The 13,125-nt window shown below is 56.7% G+C and overlaps 1 protein-coding gene across 2 annotated transcripts in view; it reads right to left on the reverse strand.

Moving 5' to 3' along the window:
• The window catches only part of LOC109453929 (TLE family member 5), a 42,375-nt gene extending 29,794 nt beyond the window's left edge, over window positions 1-12,581 (reverse strand). The window contains exons 1-7 of one of the 2 annotated variants that reach the window (XM_019744058.3): window positions 11,864-12,521; window positions 10,675-10,772; window positions 8,229-8,292; window positions 6,980-7,024; window positions 6,300-6,362; window positions 4,774-4,848; window positions 3,581-4,679 (exon numbers count right to left, since the gene is read on the reverse strand). In XM_019744058.3, coding sequence (XP_019599617.1) covers window positions 4,458-4,679; window positions 4,774-4,848; window positions 6,300-6,362; window positions 6,980-7,024; window positions 8,229-8,292; window positions 10,675-10,772; window positions 11,864-11,890 — 594 coding nt within the window. In that variant the 5' untranslated portion in view covers window positions 11,891-12,521 and the 3' untranslated portion in view covers window positions 3,581-4,457. Of the gene's footprint in view, window positions 1-3,580; window positions 4,680-4,773; window positions 4,849-6,299; window positions 6,363-6,979; window positions 7,025-8,228; window positions 8,293-10,674; window positions 10,773-11,863 lie in introns of those variants that run through there. The other variant, XM_088792262.1, reaches the window with a different exon arrangement.
• Window positions 12,582-13,125: the final 544 nt, after the last annotated feature.

Consider the following 13,125-nt stretch of genomic DNA (forward strand, 5'->3'; position numbering starts at 1 on the left):
CTCAGTTTCCCCCTCTGCACAATGGGGAGAGAGTGAGATCATTTAGAGGTCCCTGATTCCACTGTCACTGTAGCATAGCTCCCTTTTGTTTCTCTTCCAACTCCACGTTCAAGCTGCAAACACCCAGACGACTCAGCAAGGAGGAAGGCCACGTAAATATTTCAGGCAGCAGATGTACCTGGCCAGCCTGGACTGTGAATGTTCAATGTGTCACATTCTAGTTATAGCTCGTATTCCAAGGGTGTTTTTCTCCTGGGCTGGGAAATCCAGAAGTCCTCCAGCTCCTGCTGAGCCCTGGAGGCCAAACCCCAGGAGGTGGGACTTACTCTGGGGTGCTCACTGTTCCCAGGAGCACCCCTGGGGTGCAGAATGGATGTGTGGGGACAGGGGCTGGGTCAGCCTCAGGCCACAGGGGCCTGTGGGATTCTCCAACGTTGATATTAGAACCATTGTATAGACGGAGAAATTGAGGCACCCTTTTTGCACACAGACCCCATGCTGGAAAGACCCTTGGAAAGAGGGAAGGGGCTGGGAGAGGGGAGGGGTCCGCGAAGAGAAGGGGTCTTCGAGAAGGGATTCCCCGAGGAACGAAGTCTGAGAGGGGGGCGAGGTAGTCAGAAAGCACCAGTTTCCGCTGCTCCCCTCCCATCGAGTCCCTCGCCCAAAGAACTGGGAGCATCGCTTTTCCTCCCCCTCCTTTTCCTCCCATTGCCCCCTCCCCGAATTTCTCCACCCCTCCCCCTAGCCTCTTCCCCCCTTCCTTCTATTCCTCCCACTCCCTCCCTTCCTTCTCCCCATCCCCCTCTATGGCCCCTCTTCTCTCCTGCCCCTCCTCTCCTTTTCTCCCTACCCCCCTCCTCCCTTTCATTCTCTTCTCCTCCCCCTCCACCCCTCCCTTCTCTCCCTCCTCCCCTCCCTTCTCCCCCTCCCCTCTCTAGCCTTCTTCCTCCTCCATTCTTTCCCCCTCCCCCTCCCTCTTCTCCTCCCGTCCCTAACCCCCCTCCTCCCCTCCATCTCTCCCACCGCCCCCCTCCCCTTCCTCCCGCCTCATTAGGCGCGGCCGCGGCGCGGGGCCCATTAGCGGATCAATTAGCCGAGGTCGCTGGCGGCGCGTCGTTAAGCGCGGGAGGCCGCGGCAGGGAGGGGCCTCTGGAAATGGCACCTCCGCCCGCCAGGCTTCCTGGCCGAGAACTCGTGCCCCCAGGACTCTCTTGTCACCCTCCCGTGGGCTCCGGGACCCTCCCTAAACATCCGGGGGACCCAGCCCCGCGGGCAGGATGGGGGGCTCCGAGGCCCAGAGGGACACCTGAAGTCACAGACCTGTCCTTGGCTGGGCAGGACCCCACCTTCCTAGGCCAAGACCTCTGGATGGGGGCTGTCGGATTTGTGACCCCCCGGCCCCCCCACAGCACCCTTCATCAGCCAGCAACATCAGTAATAATAACAATAATATCAGCTGACAGTGAGCCCTTGTAGGCTTTCTGCTAATTCTCAGAACAGTTTCCCAGAAACTGAGATCAGACAAGTGACTTCATGCCTCAAATCACCATTTAGGGTAGGAGCCGGGTAAAAACCCACGTCTGCCCTCAATAAATTTGCTAACATGTATTGAGTTGCTTCTATGTGTGCAAATTTAAAAAAAAAAATGCAATTGACATCCCCATCCTTTCTCTGTCTTGTTCTCCATCAACAAGCCTGCTGATACATTTTATATTTTCCTTATTTGTTTACCCCACCCACCAGGGCAAGGATTTGTGTCAGTTTTGTTCCCTGCTGTGTCCCTGGGGCTCAGAGTTGGGTCTCAATAAATGAATGATGTGCCAGCCTCTGTTCTAAGCACTTCCCAATGCCCAGTGTGTGTCACTCCCTTACTTTGGTGGAGGGACAGGGGAAGCCTTCAGAAAAGTGACTTCTGGGAGTCTTGGAGGATTAGAAGCTGAGGAGGGGGAAAAAAAGACAACTGCTAAGGCCTCTAGGCAAGGAACAGCCAGAAGTTTCAAGCTGGCTGCAGCCTGCTGAGGAGGAATGCCTGGAGGGTCTGCAGGGTCTGGTGGCCCAGGTGAAGGACTTAGAATGTATTTCCAGGGCTATGGAGGCCAAAGAAAATCTATTTTTTTTAATATATTTTAAAATTGTTAAATATAAGACACAAAAGAGCACACATTGTTAAGTGAACAATTTGATGAATTATCACAAGGTGAACATACGCAGGTAATCAGCCCCCAAGTTAAGAAATGAAACATGACCAGCTCCATTAGAAGCCCCCTTCACCCTCTCCTCCAAGGGTAACCCAACGATGTCTGACACTCTAGGTCACTTGGGCCTGGTTTTGTTGTTTATATAGATGGAATCACAGCGTCTTTACTCTTTTGTACCCAGCTTCTTTTGTTCAGTGTTACTTGTGGGAGATGCATGGTGTTGAGTGTTAACAGTGGCTCCTTTTTCATAGCTGTGTAGTATCTCACAACACAGATCACAACTTATCTGCTGTTACTGGACAGCTGGTAGTTTCGTTTGGGGCAATGATGACAAACTATGTCTCTGAACACTCTTGTCTTTTGGGCAGACTCAAGTGGCATGTCTGCTGGGGGACGGATCCAGAAGGGGAGTTGCTGGGTGCCAAACAGCCTTCTGAAGATGTAACAATTTACAATCCCCAGTGGGGTAGGTGAATTTGAGTTTTCAATACAAGGATAAATGTTAAGCAGGGAGTGAACCCATCACACTGGCGTTTTTTAGAGGTGCTTTGGCTGCAGTGGGGGAGGGGTGGGACCCAGCAGGAGACTGGTGTAACTACCCAGTCCTCTCAGTCTTTCCCTCCTTAGGGACATGAGACTTTCCCCAAGACCAGCCGGCCATCACCAACCTTCTCTCCCTCCCTTCTTCTCTGTGCCCTTGGATATCTGCTCCCTCCACCATGGGAACTCATTGGATTGGGAGGCAGGTGAGAATTTCATGCACTTCAAGTTCCCTGGGTGCTCCAGTTCCCCGAGGGTGAGATCTGTGTGTCATGCAGCCCTTGCAAAGATCTTACAGTCAGGATGGGTGCCTACCCACCCCACCCCATCTCCTGGGTGTCCAGCCTGAGGTCCTCTTGGCCTATGTGCCAGGTACACTGGGGAAATCTTTCCTTGTGGCTACCCCCAGGGTGGCCCAGCTTGGGGGTGGTGGGGAAGGGGGCCTTCAACATCTTCCTTGGAGGGTCAAGTTTCAACTGGGGGTCTGCATTCTCTGATCTGGAAAAAGGGTCCGTGGACACGCGCAATGAGGGTAGATTCTGCAGCCTCGGTATCTTCTGTTTCTAAGGGAAAAGAATGTCTCTTAGGGGCCCTCTGGCCTGGGGCTCAGAAACCAGCTCTAATAAAACTCCAGCACCTGGGCCATGCTGTGTGACCTAGAGCCTCCAGCTGACCCTCTCTGGACTATACATCAAGTTCAGGAGATAACTTACAAGATGGACTCACCTAGGACTCTCAATATCCGGTCCTGTAACACAAGGAGCCCAGATATGAAGGCCCCTCCTCCCCAGAAAGGGGGGCACCATGGACAACCCGCAACATAGAGGCAGGAACACAGCAGCCAACCTTCTCACATCTTTATTTGAAAGGCACAGCTAAGCCCACCCTCGATACAGCATTTTCACTTCTCTCTGCAGAGTTCAAACGACTGAACACAACAAAAGCTGACAGTCTAAAAGGCTATATACAGACACAGGTGTGGGTGTTGCTTTTTTTTTTTTTAAACATTTTTCTTTTTTTTTTAATATTCCTTCTTAAAAGACAAGCTAGTATACTGGAAAAAGAAAAAAAAATAAAACAAAAACCAAGACAACTCGAGTACCCTCATCTTTATTCGGGAAAGGGAGAAGGGAAATCTTGGGTCGCCCACCCCCACCCTGCTCACCCCGGCTACACTCGTGTCCCTCGGTAGGCAAGGAGAGGACCAGGGGGGTATGGGCGTCTGGAACTAGTGGAGGAAGTGACTGTGGGCAGGAGGTGGAGGGGGAGACAGGGGTGCCCATGGCAGGAAGGGGCAGCTAGCATTGTGTTTGCATGCAGTGCCAGGGTGGGAGGCTGGGGTGTGCCCTGAGGGGCTCGGCGGGCGGACTGTCAGTTACACATGTGCGAAATGGGGAAGTACAGGGGTGCTGGACTTTTTGAGGTTTTGCTCTCTTCTAACCTGGCCTCCCATTTGCGCCTCCAGGACTCAGCTTGCCTTATCTGTGTTATGAACAGGTATTTACCCATTCAGGCTATAGAGGAGAGGAGGAGGGAGACCGGGAGCCGGGATAAAGCTATGGGGTGGCTAGCACACAGGCAGGGCTAAGGCCCCAGCAGGCGCTACCATAAATAATACCGGAGTTTAGCCAATCCCGAGCTATATTGTCTTACGGTGAATATTCCTCTCTGTGCGTCTGTCTCCCTTTTGTCCCCCACCCTCCCCATCCCGGCCCCCAGCTAATCGGACTTCTCGCCATCATCCTCCTGGTGGGTGTCACCATCATGCCCATTCTTATCTTCCTTGGAGAGGTGGGCCTGGGAGCCTAGTGCCGACAGCGAGAGGAGGCCGGTGCCCGCGCTGACTGCCGGCAGCGAAGGCGGCTGCAGTCCCACGGGCAGTGGGGTCAGGGGCAGGGCCAGAGCCTGCAGCTGGGACAGCTGGTGGGCCTGGAGCTGCTGCTGCAGAGCAGAGGGAGGGGGGTGTGAGCCGCCTCGGGCCCACTTGCCGCCTGCCCACCCTCCCATCCACCCCCGACTCACATCCCAGACTTACTCGGATGATGGAGTTCAGCTCAGGAGCTGTGACCTGCTTGGCCCTCTCAATGGCTCCCAAGACCTGCTGCTGGTGCTGGAAGGAGAGAGGACACGGGGTTTGTGGCAGAGCCCAGGACAAGCCCCACTCCCATATGGCCTGCTAGCACGACCTCCCAACCCCCATGGCTTTCCACCCCACCAGAAAGCCTCCTTTCTCTCTAGCTGCTTCCTTTCACCAAGCTTCAATTGCTTCATCTGGAAAATGGGGACAAATAGAGATGTGTGGAAGACCCAAAGGAGTTGGGGCCAGATACTTAGGAAAAGGCCTTTAGGTGAGTCAGACAGAAACCCTGGATCATGACCTAGCCTAGGCCAGGTGCAAACAAAAGTACAGTGAACAACCTGGCCTGCTGTACAGGGAAGTCCTGATCCTTCAAGAGCTCACAGACTGTGCTATCAGATCTGCTAATCTAAGCTCCTGTCCTTCCACAGCTGGGGAAAGCCCAGTGAATTCTGGTAGGGCTGGGGTATGGTCTAGGTGCAGGGTCTAGCTCCCACAGAGTCAGCCCTCCCTCAAAGTCAGTCTCTCCTGCCATCAGATGCTAGACTCTGCCATCTCCCTTTTTGCCTTGGCTACTGGGAAGCCCGTTGTGAAAAGCAAGCACAAGTCTACACCTGCAGGGTCCCCAGAACCCTCTTCTCTGGGGCTTTCATGGTGTCCTTCTGTTGTGGTCCCTAGAAACGCACATCACCCAAAGGACCCAGAGATATGGGTAGGGATTAAAGAGGAAATGATGAATTATCAACAGTAAACTTAGCAGAGAGCAGGAGCTGGGCCTTACATGGCCTGGCGAGGTGCAGGTGTGGGGTGTGTGTGGAGTGGGCCTCACACCAAGAGTCTGAGAACCCAAAAGAGCAGAAAAGGAGCTGGGCGTCTGGTTCCCCTGGATGTGTGCATGTGTCCATGTGTGCCTGTGTCAAGTGTCTGTATCTGTGTGCAGCTGTTGGCTTGTGTATCTGTGTGTCAGTGTCCACATGTGTATCTGTGCGTCTCTACATGTTTGCACAAATGTGTATCTCTGTGTGTACGTGTGTGTGCCATATGTATGTGTGCTGCATTTGTGTTTATCTGTGTACAGAGTGCCCTCCCCACATAGGCCCTTGTCCCTGGCCCGAAGCAGCCCACAGGTGAATGCCCAGAGGGTGAAAGGTGAAAGCAAAACAGGGGAAAAAAATTCTTGGTGCAGCCTTTGGTGTAGCTGACATTTTTAAGGTGATATGACTCACTCAGGCAGGAATTCCACAGCAGGGTGAGGCCCTTTCCTCCACTGCCCTGAACCTCTGGGGGTTCTCCAGCCTGGGGACTCTTCTGCACAGGCTGGCTAGTAGCTGGGAGGTCCACAGAGGGGAGGCATGCGCACTGGGGAACCCAGCACGCTGCAGCCCCAGATGGCTGAAGTGGGGAGGACCGGGGGCAAGTTCATGGTCTATTTATCCCCTTCTACCCACAGCCTTCTGCAGGATGGGGTTGGGGACACCACTCACCTCTTGGGAAAGGTAGGGGAGGACCTGGGCACAGATCCCATTCAGCCTCTTGACGATTTCAGCCTACAACACACACAGACGCTTCAGTCCCTCTAGGTAGAGGGAACAGGTGCAGCCCAGCCCAGGAGACCTGGGGTTCTATCTAAGACGGGTTCTATCCACCACCTCAGTCCAGGGTGGGAGCGACACAGGGGCCAACGGGCACCCAATCAGTGGCAAAGGCAGGATCTGAGGTGGGTGCTCAGGCCTGCAGCTAACAGTGCAGACACAGGTCCAACTCCAGACTGGGCCACTCGGGGTCTGGGTGGCCCTGGGAAGAAGACACCCAGAGAGCATCTGGTCAGTAGTAAGCACTCCATGGGAGGGAGAGAGGATGGGGGCAGTAGCATCATTATTCTGTGACATCCCTGATAGTGGCCTCCTGAGGGTCACACCATGTGTGGGCATGTCACCCTCCCGTCACCCTCCCCCACTGTCACAAAGGGGAGATGACAGGGTGGGGGTGGCAGGTCCCAGGGAAGGCCTCTGCCCCTCCCCCTCAGGCAGAACAACCTCCCAGGGACACCTGAGAAAAAAGGGGGGACTTGGGAGGGAACAGGATCACAGGGCAGGCTTACTATTTAGCCAACGGGCAGGCTCCTACCTGCCTATGGTGCCCAGGGGAGAGGAAGGGGGCATACCTGCTTGTGCATTTCAATGTTCAAGCCGTAAGACATCTCGTAGTACTGTAGTGGGGGACACAGAGAAAGAAATGGGGGCGGGCAAAGGATGGGGGGCTCAAGAAACAAAGAGGTGGGGGCAACAGAGAGAGACAAAGAGGGGGAGCAGAGAAGGGGAAAAGAGAGACACGGAGCAGGGAGTGATGAATAGGGACAGATGGGAGAGGACTAGGAGGGGGAAAGACACCCACAGTAGGAACAGGGGCCCAGGTGCCAGGAGGGGCTGCTGGGAGCTGGGGGAGCTCTAGGGCCCCAGCCCCACTCCCGGGCTTCTGGAATAATTATGGAGCTCCACTGCTCCCCTCAACACACATTCCAGGGCTCCTAATCTTTTTTATCTTTATGTGTCTTGTCTGCGGGTGGCCCCAGACTCCAGGGAAGTTTGCCTTCCTGGGTATAAATAATGGAAGATAAACAAAGCCTGCTGGGTTTGGCTTTGGGGCCAGCAGCTGCCCCCCTCCCGCGACCCCGGTCTGACCCTGCGCCCTCCCGTGCTCTACACCCTCCCATGGCTCCCCATCACCCCTCCCAAAACTAAGTGGTTCCCAGGCCGTTGCTTGGTCCCCCTATCCTGACCAACAAGCTCCTACTTATTCTTCAAGACCCCAGCTGCAATGCCCCATGCTCCATGCAGCCTTCCTCAGGCAGTGGCTCCCCTCTGGAGTCCCCCAGTCCCTGTAGGGTCCCTCTCTGCCTCAGCCCCCTCCCTCTGGGGCTGGGAGCTTCAGCGTCTGGCTCTGTCTCCCCTACAGCCTGAAAGAGCTGGATTAGGGGCTGGGCCCAGGCAAGGGTTTTTGATGTACAAAACCAAACAAGTGATTCTGGTAGTGTGGATGGGCAGGGTCTCAAATGTCAGGCCAAAGAATGCCGTGTCACCTCTCTCCCTCCCACCAACTTCAAAGGGTGTCAGCTTCCTGCTGCCCACCCCCCAGGAGTCTCCTTCCCAAACGTGGGCTAGGAGGAGTTAAGCACTGGGATGCCAGGGAGGGATCCTGCTGCTCCCCCACGGCAGTTCCTGGCTTCCACAGTCGCTGCCTCCTCTGGTGGCTGCCAAGGACAGCCAGGGGACCTGGCAGGCCCAGGCCGCAACCCGGTGGTTTGGCACCTCTGCCACTGCCTGGGCTGGCAGCCAGGCCAGCAAGGCAGACCCTGCATCCTCACACTTGCCAGAGGAGGTGGCTGGGGTTTGGTGGGACCCGGGTCCGCTCACCATCACGTAATGACGCTGCATCTCTGACTTCTCACTGGCCAGCTTGTCACATTCGAGCTTCAGGCTGAAGAACAACAAGGGGAGAAGGGGCAGGGACTGGGCTGAGCCCCAAACTTTGATGGGAAAATAGTACCTCCTCTGTGAAGATGGGGTTGGGGGAGGCTCGGGTTCCCTAACTAAAATGGGGATTATGAAACCAGCCTTGCAGATCTAGTAGGTGGAGAAAATGATGATAATAATAAAAGTAAGTCACAGCAAATGCCCTGACTCTGGGTCAGCCAGGGATTCAAAGAACCTTTTACCCATCCTGAAACCCGATGAAGTCAGTCTGTTAGCATCATTCATTTTACAGATGATGCAATGGACGCCCAGAGAGGTTAAATAAACGGCTCAAGGTCACACAGCCAGGAAGCTGGCTTCACAATCATATTGTCAACCGCTGGGAAAAACTCTCCAAGGGGGAAGGACAAATAGAAGCTGCAAAGGGGCCCAGGAGAGGGCTGGTGGAGCTATCTGGTGCATCTCTGGGTTGGACTCACCGAGGAATCTCCAAAGGGGCCCAGCCCCTCTCGTGAGCTTTTATTTCACTAGGGGATAAAAGTTCCACTGTTGGGTAATAAAGATGATGACCCCCTAGCCTCTCGGGCTCCCCCAGCAAGGAAGAGTTGCGGGCATTTCTCCAAGTCCCCTCTGAGGAGTCAGGTAGAGAGAGCTGACAGCACAGACTCAAGAGACACAAGACTGGGTTCAAAGTTCAGCCCTGCTACTTTGATGCTATGTGACTCTGAGCAAACCCTTCTACCCCTCTTGGCCTCGGTCTCTGTGCCTGCTGAGTACCAACCTCCTGTACCAACCTCCCGGGGTCAGGTGATGAGGATGAAATGAATTAAGACCAGAAATCCTCTCTGAATAATGCCTGGCATATAGTAAGCACCCAATAAATTCTAGTTGCTCTCATGGTCACCCCAGGAACCTGGTGTTTCACTCTGCCAGCCTGACCATAACTGTACACCCCAGTTCACAGATGAGTCACAGCTGGGGTTGATGTGGCCCCTTGAGTTTTTCTCTCTGATTTTTAAAAAATGTGCATTTGTTGCCGCCATTAGGAAGAACAGACAAGCAATTTCATCCCAAACTCTGGCTTTCCGGCCTTTTTTGAGGGCCTGGCAGATCCTGTGTGCCAACATGGTAGGACTCTTCATTGTATAGCAGGAAACCCAGGCCCAGTGGATGGAAACCCCAAAGCTCGGGCATGGGGGGGCTGGCCTACCCGAGGACACACAGCACTGTAACAACACTGACCAATGATCTCAGGGATTGGCAGGCCCAGTGCTCACTGTGAAGAGGGCATGGGCCAGGCAGGGAGGGGAGGACCCACTGCAGGGGCTCAGAAAGGCCAGATCTGCCAGGCAAAGCCCCTAACCCTCCACATCACAGGACCAGAACAAAGTTCCTGGGCCTGCCCTTCCACCATCAGTGTCTCTGTCTCATCTTTGAAATGGGCACAATAATAAGACAGCAAGGAAGATTAAACCAAAAGATGTTCAGTATTTAACACTTGAGGAGCATGGGAAGTACCCCAAGAGGTTGGATGTTAATTAAAAAAAAAAAAGAAAGAAAGAAAGAATATACATCCCTACTCCCCTTTTCTCCCTGGAGAAAACCCAAGATCTTTTTACGTAGGTAAACTGAGGTTCACACAGCCCAAGACCTCCCTGAAATTGGTGGCCAGGGACCCCTACTGATTCCCAGGCAAACCCCCCTCCATAGCAGTGCCTTTGAGAATTTGCATTCTTCAACTCAGAAATTAGGTGCAAATCCCAGGTCTGCTGCCACCTCCTTGCTGTGCATCCCCTAGGAATCCCTAAGCTCTCTGGGCTTAGTTTCTCCCAGGATAAGACGTAGGTAGTAACAGTTTGTTCCCCCTTAGATCAGGGCACATGGCAAGCCCTTTGGAAAGGTTAAATTCTGGAACAGTCATCCTTGAGATAGTTGGACCAGGAACCCTTTCCCCAGAACTGGGCAGAGAGAGGTAACAGGCTGCAGAATTTTGTCTTTTGGGGAATTTTTTCCATTATTTTTTCTTTTGGTAGGTATGGGGGTCTATCCCCCAACTCCAGTTGTTGGGAGGTTTTTAATCCTGTGGGGGGCTTGGGGTGGGGGTGGGAAGCGGCCCTCTGAAGCCATACAGCTTAGTCTTTAGGCAAATCATTTAATGTTGTGCCTCCATTTTCTCCTCTGTGAAATTGGCTGTTTGGAAGACCAAACGATTTTAATACCGATAAAGTGCTCAGGACAGTGCCTGCCATACAATTTGTATTACAAAAATAAATGTATTTTTTCAAGTACTCCTATATATAGCAGGGGCCGCCACCTCCACCCTTCTAGCCAACTGAGCAGGGGGCTCCACCTTCTCCCGGGGTAGAGACCCCTGACTCGAGCTCACCTGTGGTACTGAGCCTGCAGCAGCTGAAACTCGTCTTTGATGCGGTCGCAGGAGTCCGAGGTGGTGAATTTCAGTTGCTGGGGTAGGTGCGAAGAGCCCTGCGAGGAGGGGGCGTCCCGGGTCAGGGCTGGGCCGCCGAGTCGGCCGTTCACTTCCCTCTTGGGCGCCCGGAGGCAGCGGCCAGGGCAGCGGCAGCGCCCCCCCCCACACCGCCCCATTTCCCGGGCCCCTGTTTACAGCCCTTGGCGCGGCCCCCGCCCTCGCTTCCTGCCCCCGCCTCTCCCGGGGAAGCGGAGGGGGTGGGTGCGCCCGGAGCCGCTCCGTCCCCCGCCACCCCCAGGCTGTGGGGGTGCGTTTCAAGGCCCGCCCTTGGTGGGGGACAGGGTGCGCCCTCTACCGCCGCTCCAAAGCTCTGGGGGGGTGCACATCCGAGCGCCCCAAGTGCCTCGGGGAGGGGACAACGTGTCCTAGGGAGTCCTCCTCCCCAAGTGGGGGGTAGCGAGGTCTCTCTGCAAAGTCCTTTAAGAGAGGGCCCTCTCAGCGCCCGAAATTTTCCGTGGGGGCCCCATCCCAGATTTCCAGTACCCTCCCAAGAGGCCGCTCTCTTCCGGGAGAGATGCGCCTCGGATCTCCCCCCACTCCCAGGCCCCAAAAGCAGCCCCGGCGTTAGAGGTGCCTGGTGGGGCTCCCGGGGCGCCCCAGGCCCGAGGCCAAGGCTGCCCAGGCCCAGCCTGGCTCGGTGGGGGGCGGGCCGCAGGGCCCAGGGACTGGGGGAGTCCGAGCCGGGAGCTGGAGAGGACCCCGCCTGGAAGCTTGGGGGACTCCGGGCCTGGAAGCTGGAGGGGGACAAGGAGCTACAGTTGGGGGGAAGTCTGGGGAGATGGTGTGTGTGTGGGGGAAAAGACAAGCGCTGGGCCCGGAGCTGGAGGGGACCGGGCCCTGGAGTTGGGGGGAGGTGCCGAGCAAGGAGGGACGGGGGGGCCGCACGGCAGGGCTCGGATCTGGGGGGAGGATGGCCCGGCGGAGAACTGGGGTGCGCAGGGATCGGACCCGGAGTGGGGGTGCCAGGCGCGGATCTGGGGGGCCGCAGGGCCGAGAGCGGATGGGAGGAAATGGCCCGGCCAGGAGCTGGGGCACGCGCAGGGCCCAGACCTAGAGGGGGTGACGCCGGGCCGCGGTCCCCGCTTACCGAATGCCTGCTTTGTGGAAACATCATGTCAGTCGCCGCGGGGGGCGCGGGCTGCGCCCCGGCTGTGCGCCCCGGCTCGGGCGGCTCGGGGCGCCGGGCGGTCGCGCCTTTGTCCCGGCGCCGATCGGCAGCTCCCGGGGCTGCTGCCGCCGCCTCCCGCGCCCGGCCTCACCCGCTTCCTGCGCCCCCTCCCTGCGTGCCCGGCTTCGGCGCGCCCCGGGCCCCGCTTCCTGCGCGCCCGGCGCCCCTCCCCGCCTCTCCCGCCGCCCGCCTCCCCGCACGCCCGGCCGCCGCTCCTATTGTCTAATGGCGGCAACGCCGGCAGTGGCTGCGGCCTCGGCTGCGCGGAAGCTCCGGCTCCACCTGCTGCTGCTGCTGCCGCTGCCGCTGCAGCCTGGGCCCCGTGCGCGCCGCCGAGGGGGGGGCGCGCGCCCGGGGAGGCCTCCGGATCCCCACCCAGCCCGCCTCCCGCGGGCCGCCGGCGCGGTGACCTTGGGCCCGGCGAGCCCCCGCCCGGGGCTTCAGCCCCCGCCTGGCGCGCCGGGACACCGCCCCTCCGGGCTGGGTGGCCTTAGCGGCCGCCTGGGCCTCGGTTTCCCTATCTGTCAAAGAAAGGGGCCCGGCGGCCCCCATCTAAACCGCCGGCACTGTCATGGCGCGACCTGGACGCGTGCCAGGGACATGCTCTGTAACCTTGGCTCTCTGTGCTCTCTGAGCCTTGGTTTCCTCTTCTGCAGAACAGCGTGGGTCATACAGCTGACCTCCTGGGAGCCATTCTTCCAAAACATATAATTGAGCACCTACTGTGTGCCAGGCCCTGCTCCAGGATGTAGGGGTGGGGTTGGGGATGTACAAAGTATCGACCCTGGTGCAGAAGACTTGAGACAGGCAAGAGACAAATACTCAAGCCCAGACTTTGGCGGGTCAGAGAGTAGCAGCAGCTATGGAGAAAATAGACCCGAGGGAGGACCAGGAAGGTGCAATTTTAAACAGAGATGGTGTCAGAGAGGGCCTCCTTGCCTGCAAAGAGGACCTGAAGGTGACAGAGGGAGCCAACAGAGGTATGGGGTATGGTGGCTTATTCAAGGAGGCAGGAACAGCAAATGCAAAGGTGTGGAGGCAGCCCCATTTTTTTCCTCGGAGGAGCCTGGGAGGAAATGAGGGCAGGGAGGCAGGGCCAGCAGCTTCCAGCATTCAAACTGGGGCCCTGTTCCCAGAAGGGCCTGTGCTTGGGTTCATGATCTACAGTTGTGGTCTGGAAA

This window comes from Rhinolophus sinicus, chromosome 15 (genome assembly GCF_057876585.1).
Source record: "Rhinolophus sinicus isolate RSI-liver-muscle chromosome 15, RSI-T2T, whole genome shotgun sequence".
In the NCBI taxonomy this organism is placed as follows: domain Eukaryota; kingdom Metazoa; phylum Chordata; class Mammalia; order Chiroptera; family Rhinolophidae; genus Rhinolophus; species Rhinolophus sinicus.